The sequence below is a fragment of the Sesamum indicum genome, linkage group LG7 (assembly GCF_026168435.1).
Source record: "Sesamum indicum cultivar Baizhima isolate 11 linkage group LG7, ASM2616843v1, whole genome shotgun sequence".
NCBI lineage: Eukaryota > Viridiplantae > Streptophyta > Magnoliopsida > Lamiales > Pedaliaceae > Sesamum > Sesamum indicum.
Genome location: NC_142663.1, coordinates 7878684 through 7899567, shown reverse-complemented (window position 1 = coordinate 7899567; position 20884 = coordinate 7878684). Strand labels below are relative to the sequence as shown.

The following is a 20884-nucleotide window of genomic DNA, read 5'->3' as shown; positions in this document are numbered from 1 at the left end:
CGATACTTACCTTAAGTATCAAGACGATTCAGTTAACACAAAGAGTTGATCAGCCCTCTACTTTATCCTTGCGTCCTATAGTAAATTATAATATTTATAATCAATATATTGCAAATTCGTATATTTTTCACAAATCTTTTAATATTCTATTTATATCGAAAACCAATCTATTATTCCATCTACGTCTTTTAAATAACTGACTTTTTGAATATCCCACCTATATATTTAATTTATCAACTAACTCATAAAAATTTATTTAATCAAACCTCTTATATCTTTGTAACTATCGTTCTTAATAACATCCCTAAATTAAATTATCATTAAAAACCTCATTTTCCTTTGGTTAATGGGTCTGATGGAATTACATAAAAAAATTAACTATAACAATGGTTAAATTTAACAAATCTAATAATTTAATTAACCAATTATAAGAATTTTAAGTCAAATGAAATATTTAATTCGACACTAATTTAAATAGAAAAGTTCGTAAAATTTTTCGATTAAACAATACATGAAACAATATAAATTATATTTAAAAATAAACTAATAAAATAATATAAATTAAAATCAGATTTCTTACCAATGTTCTTTTCCCCGAAAGTGTGTATGTATAAAAATGTGAGTTTATGTGTGAATCGTAAATTGTCATGTACAACATATATATAAAGTGGAGGGAAGTGGGGCGGTCATGGGAAAATTACAAGATTTACTATTTTGCTTTTCATATTATTGGTTGGGATAGCAGGCGGCCATGCGCCAATTTCATGCTATGTAGACATATGTATAGATAGGTGTATAATATATATACTTTTCCATCTCATTTTTTTTATTTTCTTAATTTACATAATTTGATCGCAAATATTATAATAAATTTCAATTTACTCCATTCAAATTTTAATATATTTTAATTTCAATTTATATTTATTATAATAAAACTTAAATTTTCATAATAATTATCAATTAGTCTTTCAATTATATATAAAATTTTTCTATGGACGTCATGCTCACCCTCCCTTCCTTGTCCTTCCAACAATCCCAAGGAAGGCAGTACAAAAAAAAATCTCAATTTGGGGCAAAATTTTTGAAACGAGAACGTCTTGTTACAAATCAGAATGATTTTTGTAACACATTTAGAACGGATCTCCAGTGTTGACATCATTTTAACTTTATGTTGACTTATCGTGTTTTTGTAACAGAAAATGTGTTACAAATATTACTCCAATTTTTTTTTTTTAAAAAAATAGATGTTCGTAAATTCGTTCTGTGAGAATTTAAGGCGTGGAAAAAAGAGTACATCCATGACAATAAATTATAGAATGGAAAAGAATAAAAACTATGTTTTATTCATCTAAACTCAAGTGTCGAGGTTATAGAGATGTGAAACTATATATAAAGAATAGAGTTTTAGTTAAAGAAAAAAACTAACCCGCTTTGGACTCCAGCTGGCAATAGACTCAACAAAAATTAAATGCTGGAATACTAATAAAAACAAACACTAAGAACAAAGAATACTAATAAAAACAAACACTTGCTACAGCCCCCCTCAAGATGGAGCCGAGGAAGAGAGGCCCAGCTTGGACAGGAATCGGGCAAAATCAGCAGCAGGAAGAGACTTGGTAAAGAGATATGCAATTTGATCAGACCCAAAAATGTGAGTTGGTGAGATGAAGCCAAGCTTGAACTGGTCGCGAACCAAATGGAGATCAATGTCAAGATGTTTGGTGCGCTCGTGAAACATGGGATTCATGGTGATGTGCAAAGTGGCTTTGTTGTTGCACCAAAAAGGAATTGGGAAAGTGACAGGAATGCCAAGATCACGTAGAACAAAGGAGACCATGCTGCGATATTCTGCCTCAACTGAAGAATGTGAACCGTGGCCTGTTTCTTCGTCTTCCAGTAGACAAGGGAGGTACCCAAGAAAATGCAGTAGCCAGTAATGGAGCGACTGGAGTCAAGGCATGAAGCCCAGGAAGCATCAGAATACGCTGTAAGATGGACTGAGCTAGAAGAATAGAAGAAAATGCCAGTGGAGGTGGTGCCTTTCAGGTAGCGGAGGACGTGAAGAGTTGCATCCCAATGCGAGGTACGGGGCCTTGAAGAAACTGGCTCAATTGCTGGACATCGAAAGAAATATCATTGCAAGTGAAGCCCAAATAGAGAAGACGACCAATGAGATGTCTGTAGCGAGAGGGATCTGGTAGCAGAGCACCTCCATCATGAGTCAGTTTGAGGCTGGAAGGAAAAGGAGTGGAAGCAGGCACAACATGAAGCATGGAAGAATCAGACAAGATGTCATGTAAATATTCGCGTTGAGTGACTTGTAGGCCATGAGGAGAACGAGCAAACTCAAGGCTAAGAAAATACCATGTAGGACCAAGGTCTTTGATGGTGAATAGGCGATCCAAGTAGTGTTTGAGAGAATGAAGAACAGCCTCAGAGAAGCTAGTTAAAAGGATATCATCCACATTATCGAGGAGTGCTGTAAACTCAGAATCCGAACACTTAGTGAAGAGGCAATGTTCATGCGTAGATTGACGAAAACCAAAGGCAAGCAGCCTGTCGGTAAACTCAAGATTCCACTGGCATTGCTTAAGTCCATATAACGAGCGTTGAAGCTTGCAAACCAGACCTGGGGAAACATCAAGACCAGCAGGAGGGTCCATGTATACATCCTCATCCAAGCAGCCATGTAGAAAAGCGTTGTTTATGTCCAACTGCAATAAAGACCATGATTTTGAAGCTGCCAAAGATAAGAATAGTTGAACCGTGACAGATTTTTGCAACAGGGAAAAAAGAATTAAAATAATCAACACCTTCGATTTGATTGTACCCCTTCGCCACCTAGTTGGGAACACAGTTAATGATAATGCTGTTGTGAATTGATGGTGCTTACCTAGTTGGGAACACAGTTAATGATTGACGATAATGTGATTGATGATGATGTTGTTGATGATGTAATATGAAAAATAAATGGATTAAGCTATGTATCATGGCGCGTAGGGTATCGGGATATTCTGAGTAGCGGAGAATATCCTGTACTGTTACCTACACACTGGGGTGGTGCGGGGATGTCATATTATTGTGATATTCTATGATGATATTGCTATATACTAAGATATAGAGTGTGAGAATATCACATACAATGGATATCCTGTGTTGTTTGTCTGAGATGATGACGATGGCCGGCAAAATCATTGACTAATGTACTTCAATTAGAGTAAGTAAGGCTCTAAATAAAGATAACATCAAATATTATGTCGTGAATTGATGTACAGTTGTGGCATGTATTATTCCTTACATTTGTTGTTGCTATATGACGAATATTTGTTAGTTAATGTGATTGCATTGTACATGACCTGCTGCCCGTGTGTATATATATAGACTAGTTAGTTATGCCTACTGAGTAGGCAACTCATTTCTTGCCACATACTTTTCAGGAGATAGGTCACATTGACTGGCTATATTGGACTTTGAGTCGTTCCGTTGTTCTTATTAGGTGGGTCAGTTGTGACATCTGAAGTTAGGGTTTTTGGCTATTTGGTTGTTAAATATTCTATTCTTTTGCCAGGTTTGCATTAAAATTTTGTACTGTTGGCTGTTACGCTATTTCCCTTTGAGGTTATGAATATGAGGACATCCTATAAGGGTAAATATAAACTTTTCTCGATATCTATTATCTCTTGTGATATTTATATATTATATTGATAAATTAGAATTTACTTTACAGATTGAAAAGAAATTACTTATAGAATGAATTATAACTAAGAAAATGGTGAAATAGTGATCATTAAATATAGTGAGTAGAAGGTGCTGTATTTTTGGTCCTATAGGATAAAAATTATAACATATATGGTCCTATAAAAAAAATTATAGCATTTTTTGATTTTAAATACTAATTTTTTAGCTTATGGAACCAAATATATTAATTCCATAAATAATAAAATAAAAAATGCTACCCCCTCTGTCATCATTATAATTGAATTACCAAAATCATATGCAATCAAGATAGACCCCAAAAGCATATGATCACAGTACTAGTGATACGACTTGCATATGCGACAAATATCTTAGGGTAAATTATAATAATTTTTCTTAAAATTTATTGTAATAACAATTATTTTCTTATTTTTTGAAAAAATATGAATATCCTCTAAAATTAACTTTAATAATTAGAGTAATGAAAATCACCAATTGTTACTTTTTTAAAAAATAAAAAAATTCAACTTATTTATCAAAATGTTGTAAAAATAAATTAAATGCAAGTCTACTCTAAATGGGGTAGACTTGCATTTGTAATATAAGTCGTCAGTGCTACTAACAACTAACATATATATATATATATATTTATTTATTTATAAATTCTTACACGACCCTGCTATTTTTAATTAAAGATATATAATAATTATTTGAATTTTAATAATTAAAATTTTGAATTTTTATTTAATAATATATTCAACATTTTAATAAATAAGCGGAAAAAAACTCAACGTTAGAACGATCAAAAACTTAACACCTCTCATTTTTATTACTTTTCCAACGAATCAAATGAAAAATCAAAAGGTCGTCTTATTCAAAACCCCAATTATGACATCCCTTCTCTCCCACTTCATACATTGGAACGCACCGTTCTTATAGAAATTAACGCGTTGTCTTATAGAGAGGCTCGATGCAATAGACATGTTTGTAAAAATGTGGACTACTTGTACTTGGACAGAAAGACCCTATGAAGCTTGGCTGTTACCTGGAATTGGTTTGGGTTTTTTCCGCACAACTTAGGTAGAAGGTGAAGAAGGCCTCCTTTTGGGGGGCCTGAGCCATCAGTGAGATACTACTCTAAAAAAATTATTAAAATTTTTTAACAATTATAAGTCTCTTTACAGTTAAAAATAACATATGATTTTATATTGTGTACAAAAAATTTAAAAAATAAAAATAAAATTAAATTATTATAAAATTAGTGATAATTATAGAATTTAAAAATATTTATCATCTATAGATATATTGTTGGCGTTGGCGTCGAGATCTTCGTCTTTCTCACCTATCGATTTTATTGACTTATTAAATTTTCAAATTGCGAATAATATGCTAGTAATTTCTTGGCCGCGGCGCAAGTCAACAAGCTGTCAGTCAATTTCTCAGTCAAACAAAATCCTATGATTAATTAATCAGAAGTAAAATAATATCAACAGTCAGATTACAGCTGATGTCAATCCGACGGTGGAGGTGCGCTCATTCTGCTACGTGTGAGTAGCACTTAACTCTCTCTGTCTCCGTCCGGTTGGCTTTTTACTTTGCGTCCGGTTTCGTTCCTTGTTCTTCCTGTTCTCCTCAATCCTCACACAGTCAAGCACACAGATTCACCGAAGGCGCACATAGACGCTGCGAGAGAGAAGGTGTGGTGTGGGGTGGAGTGGGCTGGGGGCTGGATCTGGATCTTCAGTTTGTGATTGATCTTGCTGCGGTTCTGTAGTGGGTGTTTGAGCGGAGAAAGATGGAGGCCCTGGGGATAAGGCCTCACGGGTGCGTGATCCTCATGCTCCTCCTCCTTGTCACCGTTGCTCACTCTTTCTACCTTCCCGGCGTCGCTCCCAAGGATTTCTTCAGGGTACGCTTGATACTGCACACGCTTTCTTCTTATCTGTTTATGTATGTGTTTGGGGTTGTAGTTGTGAATAATTGCTGAGGTCATGTATGTGTATGGACCTATTAGGTAATCTGTGGTCTGGATTGTTATTTTCATTTCCTTTTTTATCTGTGTTGATTTAGGACTTATTATGTAGATCTCCCGAATGTTTTATTTCTTTCTCTTGTTATTATCTTTTACTTGTCCTGTGAGTTAGTAACTACTAATGCATGTTTTTAAGTTCTTAAAGATTTTGTGCTAACCAATAAATTTGATGGGATTTTTGGGCTTCTAGTTAAAAGTTGAGCTTTTCTTGTTTGATGCTGACTTCTGTCAAGATAGGTGGGGTGGTAGATCAAAACTATATTGCATATAAGCCGCTAGCTGAGATGATACTGAACAATTTAAGCAGTTGGCAAATATCAACCGCTACTAATATAAGCATGAAATTTGATCTGTTGGGTTGGGTGGTTTCTGTTTAGTTCAGTTTTCCTTTGTGCAGTTTGAGACTTTATTCATTTTGGTTCTTCATCAAACAATTCTAAGGGAAAATAAGGAGAAACACAACATTCTGTTAAAACTGAACATTCATGAAATTTTTCTACCAAGGTTCGAACACATTAATTTAACAGAAAAGAAGTATAGCACCACCGTCGTTATTACTTGAGTTAAATCTTGGTTATAACTTCAAAAGGTAAATGTTAATAAAATATTGGTGATTCTCAATCCATATAGTACCCAGTAATGCTTAAATTGTAAAATATTTTAATAAAATGTTGTATCCAGTCGATGCCTTATCTACAATGACAATCTCTGGTAAGTAAATTTTGGTAGGTGAAGATAGGAACTATTCTATGATCTTATGAATGTCTGGTAGTTTCTTGCATTATCTTTTACTAATCGGAGTTCATAGAAGTATGCACTTTTAGGTGACTTCATGGGCTTCTGTGGTTTGTTTAGTAATATGGCAAAACTTTATCCATGCAAGTCAACTTAAAAAATCCACCTAGTCACCTATAGGCATGCATTTGTTCATAACTGTGGCGCGTCTCTCCACTTTTATTTAAATTTAACGAATATCAAATACATTCCGTGCATCATACGTGCATCTCTATTACTGGCTTTGCTTATGACTTGAATAAGCTGAATGGTAACTCTTTAATGCAGGGTAATCTTCTCAAGGTGAAAGTGAACAAACTGACTTCAGTAAAAACTCAACTTCCTTACTCCTATTATTCACTTCCTTACTGTAAGCCAGAGAAAATTGTGGACAGTGCTGAGAATCTTGGGGAAGTTCTTCGCGGTGATCGTATTGAGAACTCTCCCTATGTGGTAAGCTTTTCATGCAGTCCTTCCTTCTTTCCTTTTATCCTCTTTCGTTTTTTATTGTTTGATTTGTCTATTCTTTAAAAACTGAATAATCTGCCTGCTGTTTGCATTCTGTCGATTCCCGAACAAAATCATCCTAAAACTTGCATCTCATTGAAGTCCATTTATGCAGTTCAAGATGCGAGAACCACAGATGTGCAATGTTGTTTGCCGTATAACTCTTAATGCCAAAGATGCCAAGGAGTTCAAAGAGAAGATTGATGATGCATATCGAGTGAACATGTAAACCGCTTTGAGGAATCTTGTGTCTTCCCAATTTCTTATCATGCATGACTCACCTTCTACTTTGATGGTTTGCTGAACAGGATTTTGGATAATCTCCCTCTGGTTGTGCCTTATAAAAGACCTGACTTGGACTCCTTGGTTTATCAGCATGGTTTTGATGTTGGATTGAAAGGACAATATGCTGGAGTAAGTGTTAGATTGCTTTTCCATCAGGAAGTCTCTTTTTAACTGGAAACTTAAATCTTGATTTCTTGTCTTTCTCCTGGAATACTTGCTAATAGAGGCCGGAGGAGAAGTATTTTATCAACAATCACTTGACATTTACTGTGAAGTATCATAAGGATGAAGAAACTGATGCTGCTAGAATAGTTGGATTTGAAGTAAAACCATTCAGGTAATATGATGCTGATGCTCTATGTTGTGCCTTAGCGATATCTTTTGACCTATAAATGTAATTGATCTTAGATTGCTTTGATGCATCCAGTGTTAAGCACGATTACGAGGGTAAATGGGATGAAAAAACTAGATTAACAACTTGTGATCCTCATGCAAAACGCACTGTAACTAGCTCTGAATCTCCTCAGGAGGTTGAAGACAAGAAGGAAATTATCTTTACATATGATGTGGAGTTTCAGGTAATGATTTCTATCTCATTGGATATTGTGTTGCAAAGTAGGAGTTGATTGTCATATTGCGCTGCTCCATTTTTTCCCTTCCCTTTGTAGGAGAGCGAAGTCAAGTGGGCTTCTAGATGGGATACTTACCTCTATATGGCTGATGATCAAATTCATTGGTTCTCAATTGTCAATTCTTTGATGATTGTTCTTTTTCTCTCGGGAATGGTTGCCATGATTATGCTGCGGACTCTGTACCGTGATATTGCCAAGTATAACCAGTTGGAGACCCAGGAAGAAGCTCAAGAGGAAACTGGGTGGAAATTAGTTCATGGGGATGTGTTCAGGCCACCTACAAACTCAGATTTGCTGTGTGTTTATGTTGGAACTGGTGTTCAGTTTTTTGGAATGATATTGGTTACAATGATCTTTGCTGCACTTGGTTTCCTGTCCCCTTCCAACCGAGGAGGATTGATGACAGCTATGCTTCTGCTATGGGTGTTCATGGGTCTGTTTGCTGGATACGCCTCAGCTCGTCTGTACAAGATGTTCAAAGGAACGGAATGGAAGAAAATTACTCTTCAAACAGCTTTCATGTTCCCTGGTATACTCTTTGCTATTTTCTTCGTTCTGAATGCGCTGATTTGGGGTGAGGAGTCCTCTGGGGCTGTGCCATTTGGGACTATGATTGTATTAGTCCTAATGTGGTTTGGGATTTCGGTTCCACTTGTTTTTGTTGGTAGTTATGTAGGGTTTAAGAAGCCAGCTATCGAAGCTCCAGTCAAAACCAACAAAATCCCTCGCCAAATACCCGAGCAGGCCTGGTACATGAACCCCATTTTCTCCATCTTAATTGGTGGAATACTGCCCTTTGGCGCAGTATTCATCGAGCTGTTCTTCATCCTGACATCAATATGGCTGCATCAGTTCTACTACATTTTCGGTTTCCTTTTCCTTGTCTTCATCATCCTTATTGTGACCTGCGCTGAGATTACAGTCGTGCTCTGCTATTTCCAACTCTGCAGTGAGGATTACTTATGGTGGTGGAGATCATACCTTACATCAGGGTCATCAGCACTCTACCTCTTCCTTTATGCGGCATTCTACTTCTTCACAAAGCTCAACATCACAAAACCAGTGTCCGGAATTCTGTACTTTGGGTACATGCTGATTGGTTCATATGCTTTCTTTGTGCTGACTGGTACAATTGGTTTCTATGCCTGTTTCTGGTTCACGCGGCTCATCTATTCATCGGTGAAGATTGACTAGAAAGTGATGCCACCTCAATGTAAGTTCTTCATAGTTTCTTGAAGTTAGAACATGATACCCCTCAGAATTTACCTAGTTTTGATCTATACTAGTTTGGCATCTCCAATGTTTTCAACTTTACATAGCAGTATCAGGTGTTTGTAATTGTATTCTCTGTTTTCTTTGGTAAACAATGTAAGGAGACATTTTTGGTAGAATTTGGAGCACCCCTTTGTCCTCAACTGGGCATGATTTTGTTATGATGAAGAGAATCCTTGTAGGAGAAGATTCTATTAATTTACTGTATAACATAATATTTTAATTTAATAGATTAATTATCTAAACTATTTAAGTAATATTAAGCGAAAATTAATTTATTAATGATTGAGTTATCTTTTTTATAGTTCTCTCAGTTGAAATTATTCTTTAGTGAAATTTATTCAAGTTTCGGGGCACTGTATGCGAAATTCCCTTTTGATTAACCTTTTGAACTGATTTTAAAGGAAAAAAAGAAAAGACAATGTATCATTAGGGTAACCACTGACTGGTTTTCAATAATAATTTTATCCGACATGCATTTTTTGTTTTAATATGCAATAACCAAACATCACATGACATTTAGTGCGTAGAATGAATAATGAGTTTTATTTACGGTAAAATATACTTTTCTCTTGAACTATCACTAATGTAATACTTATTTTCTAAATTAATAAATATAACACTTATTTTTTATAATTAAATTTTTGGACAATCTTGCCCGTGTATTATATATATAAAGTTCAAAGAATTTTTTTTTTCTAAAAATTTTGAATTCAAGTTTAATTATAATTTTTTTAATTGGAAAAAATATCTTTAATTATAATGAAGTAATAGAAAATTAGTGAATTAAATAGTTTGAATTTTATTATATGTTAGACTCAAAATTAAGTAATGAATGAGTACAAAAAAAAATACACAAAAAATTCATAAAAAGATTTTATTAATGTAGTAATAGAATTAAGTTACTATGTTTTTTAGATAAAAAAGTAATTAAAAGTTTTTTTTGAATATATATATTTTTTAAAAATATGATAAAATATTTATATTTATTCATTTTTCTCTAAAAATATTAATTTTTGGTTAAGCGTTTATATTTGTCAATTTCTTTCAAAAAGCATATGTGAATTGTTGGTTATATTATATTTGTTGGGTATCTACTATATATATTAATTTATACTCTACTTGCAATTATTAATTATTTTATCTTGAAAATGTTAAATGCTTAATATCAAATTAATTTAAAGTCTGATCAGCGGTTCCACGAGCGCATCAATGCGCTCGTGCCGGGACATTTCTCCCACTCGTGGCCGTGTCTAAGGCAAGTGCTGCCAGAGCACCAACATTTCTGGTTCGAGAGTTAGAAAGGTGAATAACTTTAAATTAATTTAATTTTATCTAATATACAATCTAATTATTTAATTTATTTTGCTAATATAATTTGTTTAATCTTATTACTACAGAAAACCTACTGGTGGAACTTTGACGATGAGTCCATGTTTTGGGTCTTCCACATGTGGGCCGAAAAGTACATTTGGAAGACCTTTTTCGTAGCTCGGTCCAGCCTGGTCAAGCCACTATGGTCGGCTAACGAGGTTTGTCTCCAACTCCAAGCGTGCTAGGCCATCGAGCACTTCCCGCAGGAGTCCTCCAAGAATAAGGCAAACCGGGTGGCAAACCGGGTGGCAAACCCCACGACGTCCTCGACTGTGTAACGAGGGGGGTCTTCCTCAATCGACATACATAAGATAAAGTTGGTAAAGTAATAATAATATATGTCTGTGAAATCATTATTTTTAAATATGATGCTAATTAACTGTTTTTTTCTTACACATGAGATAGAGCTTGGACAACCGCCTAAACAAATAAAATTATTCGAGCGTTGCTACAAGAAGAAACATGAGGGGGTTGGAGAGGGCCGAGAGCAGCGGAGGTGGCAGTAAGTAGCTAATTTATTGATATTATTATTTTTTAATAATTAATTCTTCATTTCATAAAAGTACTAACAATTTTGTTTGTTTTGCAAGAGATGTTCCAGAAGATGCTGGAGGATCATCAACCTCAACCCACGACTGACGACCTCGATGCCCCCGCCGAATCCGAGGCTTCGATGGAGATGACGGAGCAATATATGTTGCTGGTTGCAGTTGGGGGCAAGAACAAGGGCCGAGTGTTCGGTCTTGTTTTTGAGGCCTACATCTCCAACTGTATATTCACATCACCATCACTACTGACACCACAACCGCCAAACCCAGCCATGGAGGACCACATCGGCTGCCTTGAGACCATGATTGACATGATGAGGGAGATGAGGGCCTCCTCGTCGACTGTAGCACTGACCCCGACGAATCCCAGGACCGAGAATCAGGATGCTGATGAGGAGCATTTAGATTAGGTTTTATATATATATTTTATTTTTATAATTAAATACTTTTTCATATTAATATATTTTTTTTAATTACTCATCTTCATAGTGTTTATTAAATTTTGTTATTTATATTTATTCAATTAATTAAATGTATAGATAAAATTAATAAAAATTTCATGAAATTAATTTAATTATATACGAAAAATTATTAAAATGTATAAATTTATTTATTTATTCAAACTTACTAAATATATTAATAAATTATAAGAAATTGTAAACTTCAAAACTTAGAAACAGGTTTATTAATGCTAAAGAAAAAATATTACAAATTTTATGAAAACCTGTTCCAATATTCTTTACAAAGCTTGTCCCAAAAAAGTATTTCTAAATTGGATGAACCGTTTCAAATTTATAAATTTTCGTTCCAAATACAATTACTAATCAGTATCTAATATGTATTCCAAATTATATAAACCGTTTCCAATTCTATTACTAAAACAGTTCTACAAACGTGCTCCAAGTTCAATAACCCGTTGCAAAAAACAGTTCCAAACACCGTTCCTAAATCGATCCCAATTAAAAAAATAGTTCTAAAATTAAATCACGAGTATTATAAATACCGTTCCAAAATTTTACTTAAAAAAATAAATTACCTGCTCCAGAACCGTCCCTAATCGTTCCAATTCCTAAATTAAAATTTTTTTGGACAAAATCGATATTAGGAACGATTTACAATAATCGGTACAAATACCATCCCAAGTTGGAACGGTTTTTCGTAAATCGTTCTTAAATTTTTGTAACGCCAACTGTAAGGACGGATTTCACCCCGTTCCAAAGTCCGCTCCAAATAAGTTCTGTGTTCTTGTAACCATTCCAAAGTAAAAAAAAAAAAAAAAAAGAAAAAAATCATTTGAAACCCACCTCAAATCCCGCCTTTTTTTGTAGTGACTATTAAATTTCACACATATTTATACATGCAAAATTAACAAGTCATATAAGTTATAAATTTAATCTGTTAATTTGCATGAAGTCTCGTAGTATTTAGATATATATGTATATATATAAGAGTTAAAGAATTAATATTTTTCATATGTAGAGGCATTAATTCTTCAATATGATTAATTAGTAGGAGGTACTAATTTATTTACATTCTTACCTCTAAAATATAATATCTTGTTAGGCATAGCTCAGCCAAATCTGATTTTTTTTTTTCAGAAAAAGGAAAAGTAGTTTTTCAAATAATTAGCATTTTTATATATTTAATAGTTAATAGGCGACAGAAATGGGAATATCCAAATCCGTCGGAAGTTTGAAACAAAATTGCATACCTCTTAATTTCTGGCGTAAGATTCTCAAACAGAAACAGCTGAAGAGGGCTATCTCTCCATGTTTATAGGTACATAAGTGGTCTTCCAAGATAATCTACTTCTAAATAGTGGACCCATATTGATCTATATATACCCCAGCCAAAAGGGTAATTAATGGCCTCCATTTTCAAGCACTTTGCCATAGGGAAGCCATGTCTTCCCTTATTTGGTTAATGCTTTTGTCTTGCTCCACCTTGGTGATCAGTACCAAAAATGCCTCTGATGGCAATACCCGACAAGGCAAAAGCATATTCATACTAGCAGGACAAAGTAATATGGCGGGCCGAGGAGGAATCCATGCAGGCGTCTGGGATGGATATATCCCTCTTGAATGCCAATCAAGTCCAAAAGTACTCAGGCTCAATTCCGAGCATAAATGGGAAGAGGCCCGTCCGCCTCTCCACCGCGACATAGATTACCTAAAAGCTTGTGGCATAGGGCCAGGGCTGGCATTTGCCAATTCTGTTCTACAAAAGAACATAAGCATCGGGGACATCGGCTTGGTCCCTTGTGCCGTTGGAGGAACACAGATCAGCGAGTGGAGGCGTGGCAGCCCACTCTATAAACAACTCCTGTCGCGGGCTCATGCAGCATTGCACGATGGAGGAATAATTCGGGCTATTCTATGGTACCAAGGTGAAAGTGACACACTGAGTCAAGAGGATGCTAAATTATACAAGATGAGGTTGGCAAAGTTATTTACCGACATTCGATCTGATATGAAGTTGCCTAAGCTGCCTGTGATCCTGGTATGATAGTAACTTGCCAAATTTTCGATTTGTTGTTGTTTCTTCTGGACAGAACTCTTCAATACAAATTGTATCGTACTTGATAAATTTACCTTGCAATTATAAAAATTACATCATCTATTAATTTAAATAAATATTTTATGCACATTGTATATATGTTAAATTAACAAGACGAGTAGGAATATGCACTAAATTCAATCCTTTATTTCTAAGATTGTTTTCTTTTTTTGCTATAGGTGGCGTTGGCATCAGCAGAAGGGCCTTATATAGATGAAGTAAGAAAAGCTCAGTTGGGACTGGACCTTCCAAATGTAAAGTGTGTTGATGCAAAGGGAATGGAAATTGGGAATGATGGGTTGCATCTTAGCACGAAAGGCGAAGTCAAGGTTGGGCAAATGATGGCTGATGCCTTTACCCAATTTATGGCCTGATATTCTTCATATGGGCTTCATTCTCAGATGGTTTAGTTGGAAATTTTGATCATAATACATATGTATGTATTAAATATTTGTTGAATATAATATTCTTATTGGCTCCAAATAACTATCTTACGTGTGATCAATTACATAAGAAAATACAAATATACTTGAAATTTGAACCTAGGGCTACAAGATGAACCGAGCCGGCTCGCAACATAGGGGTGCAAGATGAGGCGTCCCGACTCACATTCGAGCTCGAGTCGAGCCTGTTTGAGCTTGAGCCCTTGGTGAGCTCGAGCTCTTGGTGAGCTCGAGCTCTTGATTCTTTATCTTCATGAGCACGGAAATCACATATTTTTTTTAGTTTTTTATTTATATATATTATTTAAGTACATATTCAATATTATATTAAAAATTCACTATATATTAGAATTATTACTCTATATATCGCATATTTTAATTTTATAAAAAAATAAAATACAATATTTTTAGTTATTTATTTAAAAACAAGCTTAAGCAATAATTTAGTAAGTTTTGATATTCTTTCTTACTGCCTCAATGGAAGTGGTTTATTGATCCTGTGTCTGTTGGGAATCGTATATGAATTGCTTGGGATAACACTATTCATGATGTTAATGTGATTGAGTTAGGTGATCAAGTTGTACACTGTCGTGTAACTGTTAGAGCACTCCATACGAATGTAATTATTGTTGTGTATGGTGCCATTGAAATTGCTGAGCGGCGTGAGTTGTGGCGATCCTGGGGGTGCTCGGGTTAATGTGTGGATGACCCGTGGATAGTAGGAGGATATTTTCATCTTGTTCGTGACCTCATTGAGGTGTGTGGTAATTTTGGTGATATCAGATTGCGATGGATGAATTTAACGCATGAATATAGGATACGGGATTGCTACAAATGCCCATGCAGGGTGAATGGTACACGTGGCAAAACCGGAGTTCGAATTCACGAAGTTATTGAAGCGTTTGGATCGGATGCTCATATATGACACATGGCTTGAGCATTTCCCTAACTCATACTATTCAAGCCTCACCCCACGCACCTCGGATCATTCACCACTGGTGCTTTGTGGGGATCGAAAACAACAACTGGGAGGTATGTTCAGATTTGATAATTACCTTACTTTTTCACCAGATTTTATTTCCAGTGTGCAGAATGTCTGGAACATTATTAGAGTGCCTATGTACGCGATTACGCGGAAACTAAAATCCAACAGCAACGGCGCAATAAAGGAGATCTTTTGGAAAATGTACGACTGGCTAAAAGATTCCTTGAGGAAGCACAGATTTTGGTTAGCTTGGATAGACAGAATGACCTCTTTCTACTCCTGGAACACTTTAGTCGTTTGGTATACGCCAAGGTGGCAAAAATGGAACAGATCATGTTACAGCAGCGAGCTAAGATACAATGAATGAAGGATGGGGATTAGTGTCACGAGTCTTCTTTTGCAAGATAGCTCAGCGACGTGCCACTCGGAGAATTTTGCAAATAAATGATGAACACGGGACCACCTACTTAGAGCCAGGTGTGGTTATTCATGAGTTTGTCTCCTTCTATCAGACTTTGTTAGGCGGAGAAAGACGGAGGCAGGTGATAGATATCTGGTACCTGAGGCCATGGACTAGACATGTCCTCAATGAGGAGGAAGGGCTTCAGCTCCTTACACCCGTCACTGTAGTTGACATCAAACAAGCAGTGTTTGACATTGCTGAAGATAAAGCACCTGGATCGGATGGTTTCTCATCGGCTCTTTATAAGCTTCCTGGCCAATCGTGGGTCCGGAGGTTAAGAAGGCAATCATAGAGTTCTTTACCACGGGATAACTGCAGAAGCAAATCAACACCATATTTTTGGCACTTATCCCTAAGGTAGATGCCCCTATGATGGTCACAGATTTTCGTCCTATTTCCTGTTGTAATGTTTTATATAAGATTATTGCCAAACTTATTGTGCAAAACTTGAGTAGGGTGTTGGATAAGTTGATAAGCCCTTGTCATGTTCCTTTATTCCTGATCGTAGTATTGGAGACAATATACTGTTAGCACAAGACCTATTTACAGGCTACAATCAGGCGCGCCTACCTCCTAGATGTGCACTGAAAGTGGTTATTCGAAAAGCTTATGACGAGGTAGAATGGCATTTTCTAATTGCAGTGTTACACTTGTTTGGATTCCCGACTACATTCATTAGGTGGATGGAGAAGTGTGTCACGACACCTTCGTTTTCCATCGGGCTGAATGGGAAACCTCATGGTTTCTATACGGCATCGAGAGGGCTACGACAGGGGGACTCTTTATCGCCATATCTCTTCATTCTCGTAATAGAGGTTCTGCATTTGATTCTTCTACAGATGATTGATCAGGACATGCGTTTTTCTTTCTATTGGAAATGTGGGCCTTCTTGATTATTTCACCTTGGATTTGCAGATCATCTGATGCTGTTCTACAAAGCTGATATGGACTCTATAGGGGTCTTTAAGCAGGGGTTGGACCTATTCTCTTCTTGGTCAGGTCTCCGGCTTAATGTGCATAAGAGTCATCTTATCATCTCTCGATCTGCACAAGAGATACGGGAGCAGCTGTTAGAGATGCTCGGCTTCCAGGAAGGGCATCTTCCGATAAGGTACTTGGGACTTCCTTTACTTTCCTCTAGATTATCTATAACAGACTGCTAATCTTTATTATTGAAAATTGATCAACGTATTAAAGGTTGGGAAGGAATGAGATTATCGTATGCTGGGAGGGTATAGATTCTTAAATCTGTCCTTATGGCGTTAAGTATATATTGGGCTTTTGCATACATCCTACCTAAAGATGTTTTAAGGGAGATTGAGAAGTGTTGAGAGCTTTTCTGTGGAAAGGCACACGGACCAGTGGATATGCCAAAGTAGCATGGAGGGATATCTGTAGGCCTACGTCGGAGGGGGGTCAGGGCTTACGGGACATCGCTACTTTAAACCTTGCCTTGATGAGCAAGAAGTTGTCTAATGTTATTCGATGTGGTATAGAACATCAATTTGGGTAGAATTCTTATATAACTGGCGGCTACGTGATAAATCTGTATGGACGGTCACTGATAATGGGGGTTCGTGGGGCTGGAGGAAACTCCTTCATCTACGCCCCTTTCTTCGAACGGTGGTGGACTATCAGATTAGTGATGGGAATTTATTTTATCTATGACATGATCCATGGTATCACCTTGGTCCCTTTATTGAGAGATTCCCACAGGGTTCACGTTTGCTTGGGTTTCGGACGGCGGACAAGATCAACAGTGTTATTCTAGAGGGGCAATGACATTGGCCTCTCATTATGGACATTGAGTGCTGGAGATTTTGCATGTATTGCCAATAATTCATGACGTGATGGATCGCATTATTTGACGATTTGAGACGGGACGACCTACGGTTGCATCTCTTTATAGGCTATTGGACCCATCGGGACCCAAGGTAGGTTGGTCTTGACTACTCTCAGGTTCCCTGAAGATCCCCAGGCATACTTCCTATGGTTTGCAATTTTGGGAAAACTATACAGTTGATAAACCATCACTATCATATCTAGATGCCGTTATGCCAGAAGATGCCTGACAGCTGTTCGGTGGATTGTTCGGTTTGAATGGCCTAATAGAGAGTGGTCACGGTGTTGGAAATATATTGGGTTTCAAGTAATCGAAACAATGTTTTGAAATATTTCAATCGGATTTAGAAATCAAAAGCAATAAAGCCACGTTGGAACAAATAACATAAAGCAATCAGAAACGCAATTTACGACAAGAAATTTAAATCGAAAACTTACAACGAGAATTGTATCGTAACAATTCTCAGTCCAATTAAAGTCGTTAACTTAACCGAATCGCAGAATAACTGCTTGCCTTGAAGAAAATATACGCCCCGTATCAGTAGTGCACCGGGTGCAACGTAATTTCTCCCAGGATAAGACGGTTACAATTCTTCAGTTTTAGTACTATACCGAAGAACACCTCGAACAACACTCAGAAGCTTATTGAAACACGAGATTCAAATCTTTAAACAAAATATAGAAGCCGAAAGAGAGAGTTTGAGAAAACTCAAAATGAGAGCTTGTTGTTTTTGGTGTGGTTTCTCAAATGACAAATTTAAGCTATATATAGAGGGGCCATTTCTTCCCAATTAATGCAAAACTTGAAATCAGCCACTATGGCATTCAATTTCAATTTGTGAGTTACAACACTAATATTCATGAACGGCCGAAGGAATAAAGAATTGCAATCAATCCAAATAAAATTTGGAACAGTAACAATGAAGGCTGATTTTGAACAAAATTGTTGTTTCATCTCATATTGAATTTCAAATTGAAAGCAACAATTCAATTTGTTTTTCAAGCTGTAAATTGAAAGCAGCAATTGAAAATGGGTTTGCGGTTTTTGATTCTCAATCAAGCATATTCAATAGCAAATGAAATGAAGAAAATTGAAGGTGAATTCAATTGCTGCTGCTGTTACAAATCTGTGGGTTTCAGCTTTTGAAAATCCAAATTCAACACACTGGACGTTGAGTGGCAAGAAAATGGAGAGAAAACTATATCATTAACATGGCTTATCGTGCACTTTTGGCTGCTTGCATTTACCACATTTGGAGGGAACGAAATTTGAAACGCTTTGAGCATACGGAGCGACCATCGAATATAATAGCCACCATTATTGTGGAAGATATTAGACAGAGGATTATCAGTGTTAATTTGTCTCGTTCTGTTAGTTTATGTGCGTTAATATAGATTATGGCGTATCCCTTGGCCTGTTGAGGTACAAACCACCAGTTGAGCACTGTTGTCCTGTACGATCTTGTTTTATTAATGAAACTTATATTTACCCAAAAAAAAGTTTTGATATTCTTTTTGTAAATAAATATTTAAAATTCATCATAAATTAGAATTATTAGCTAATATCATATTTTAGTGTTAGATGATTTAAAAATGGTACTTTAGTTTGTATTATCTAAAAACAAGCTTCATCAATAATTTTGTACATTTGATAACTTTTTTTGTAAATAAGTATTTAATGTAGAGCATATGAAATTAACTTTAAAATTTTAATATTGACTGCAACAAAATGCATTTATTTCAAATTCGCCATATATTAGAATTGTTAGTCAATATTTCATATTTTAGATGATATTAAAATATGATATTTTTGCTTATATTATCTAAAAACACGCTTAATAAGTAATTTAGTATGTTTTGATATTTTTTTTTTGTAAATAAATATTTAACATAATGCATATGAATTGTATTGTTACAATTTCAATATCGACTACAATAAAATGCAATTAAATACTAGATGTTAGAATTAGTAGTCAAAATCTCAGATTTTAATTTCAGATGATACTAAACTATGTTACTTTAGTTTATATTATCTAAAAACAAGTTTAGTCAATAATTTAGTATATTTTGATAATTATTTTGTAAATAAATATTTAATATAATTCATGTACTTTTTTTTTTTTATAATTTCTATATCCACTACAACAAAATGCATTTATTTTAAAATTCATCATGTATTAGAATTGGTAGTCAATATATCATATTTTAATTTTAGATGATATTAAAATATTGTACGTTGGTTTATATTTTAAGCTTAATCAACAATTTATTACGTTTTTTAATTTTTTTGAAAATAAATATTTAATATAATGTATATGGATCCGTTGATGTTAGCTTAAAAACTAAGTAGTGTAATGGAACTTTAGTTACTTCTCATTAAACTATTGGACCGAACGATTTTTCATGGCTGTCAATTTTCTGTCATCGTATTGATTCTTTTTGTTTTTTTTGTGAAAATTTTCTTCCTGGTTCTTATTGAAATTTTTTAATAATGCATTTGAGATGATACAGTAGTCTGTATTTTTTTTAATTAAGATATTTATTTAAAAAAATAATTGAGCTCAAGCTCGAACTCGACTTATTGCATCCATATTTGAACCTAAAATCAGTTCTAATTAGAGGTTAAGGGAAGGTGGATAAGGCCTCCAAGACTTCAAATAACTAAATTTAAGTGTTTAAAGATGAGGGGAAATATGATCTTTATGCTAAAATTCAATGAAAATTCAACTCAAATTTGATTATAATGAGGATTTTTTTTTCCCCAACCAATAGCTCACTGTAAGAAAATTTTCTATTGGCTACAATTTTTTAATTATGAACTAAAATCTTAATAATTATTATTAATCATGATTAAAAATAAAATAATGCAAAATCTTAGATTATTTATCACGGGAACTATTTTTGCCAAGACTATGAGCTATAGGAAATGCTTTTGTTGTGGCTTTAAGTTTGACAAATACTTTAGTCAAACTCAGGAAAACAATAGCCAACAACCATTACATTGTCGTGATCAATGACTATTTACTAAAGATATTTATTTAAATTATAGTAATTAAACATGGTTAAATATTAAAATTCTTCTAGTAACTTAGGCCTAATATATTTCTAGTTCTGTTAGTTTGAGTCCTCTTGCAAACTTTATATAAGAAATTGATGGCAAAAATTTTGTGCAAACTTTAAATATTAAACGTCTCCAGCCGCACATTCATATCACCTCGCCCTCGACACTGCCACCGACAAACCCAGCTATGGAGGACCACATCGGCTGCCTTGAGACCATGATAGATATGATGAGGGAGATGCGGGCCTCCTCGTCGACTGCAGCACTGCCTCCAACAAATCCCACAGCCGAGAATCAGGATGCTGACGAGGAGCGTTTAGATTAAGTTTTACATTTTTTTTCATTTTTATAATTAAAAACCTTTTTCATATTAATATACTTTTTTTAATTATTCATGTTTCAGAATGTTTATTA

The 20884-nt window shown here is 35.1% G+C and overlaps 4 protein-coding genes across 5 annotated transcripts; all 4 read left to right on the top strand.

Moving 5' to 3' along the window:
* Nucleotides 1-5278: 5278 nt before the first annotated feature.
* On the top strand, nt 5279-9341 carry LOC105166345 (transmembrane 9 superfamily member 8). Of its 2 annotated transcripts, XM_011085667.3 has the most exons (7): nt 5279-5605; nt 6791-6955; nt 7125-7234; nt 7318-7423; nt 7519-7631; nt 7722-7872; nt 7963-9341. In XM_011085667.3, exons 1-7 carry the CDS (start codon nt 5492-5494, stop codon nt 9118-9120), a joined length of 1917 nt encoding a protein of 638 aa, XP_011083969.1. In that variant the 5' UTR covers nt 5279-5491; the 3' UTR covers nt 9121-9341. The 2 variants fall into 2 exon arrangements, with proteins under 2 accessions (XP_011083969.1, XP_088738825.1); XM_088882699.1 differs by lacking the exon at nt 5279-5605 and having other exon boundaries at nt 6815-6955; nt 7112-7234.
* Nucleotides 9342-10236: 895 nt separating this feature from the next.
* LOC110012312 (uncharacterized) lies at nt 10237-11594 on the top strand. The gene is made up of 4 exons (XM_088882867.1): nt 10237-10503; nt 10599-10888; nt 10978-11074; nt 11163-11594. The coding sequence occupies exons 3-4, from the start codon at nt 11035-11037 to the stop codon at nt 11528-11530; spliced, it is 408 nt and encodes a 135-aa protein (XP_088738993.1). The 5' UTR covers nt 10237-10503; nt 10599-10888; nt 10978-11034; the 3' UTR covers nt 11531-11594.
* Nucleotides 11595-12987: 1393 nt separating this feature from the next.
* On the top strand, nt 12988-14156 carry LOC105166344 (putative carbohydrate esterase At4g34215). The gene is made up of 2 exons (XM_011085666.3): nt 12988-13619; nt 13856-14156. The coding sequence occupies exons 1-2, from the start codon at nt 13023-13025 to the stop codon at nt 14048-14050; spliced, it is 792 nt and encodes a 263-aa protein (XP_011083968.1). The 5' UTR covers nt 12988-13022; the 3' UTR covers nt 14051-14156.
* Nucleotides 14157-15463: 1307 nt separating this feature from the next.
* LOC148787520 (uncharacterized) lies at nt 15464-16730 on the top strand. Its single transcript, XM_088882396.1, has 4 exons — nt 15464-15849; nt 16076-16184; nt 16247-16382; nt 16483-16730. Exons 1-4 carry the CDS (start codon nt 15464-15466, stop codon nt 16728-16730), a joined length of 879 nt encoding a protein of 292 aa, XP_088738522.1.
* Nucleotides 16731-20884: the final 4154 nt, after the last annotated feature.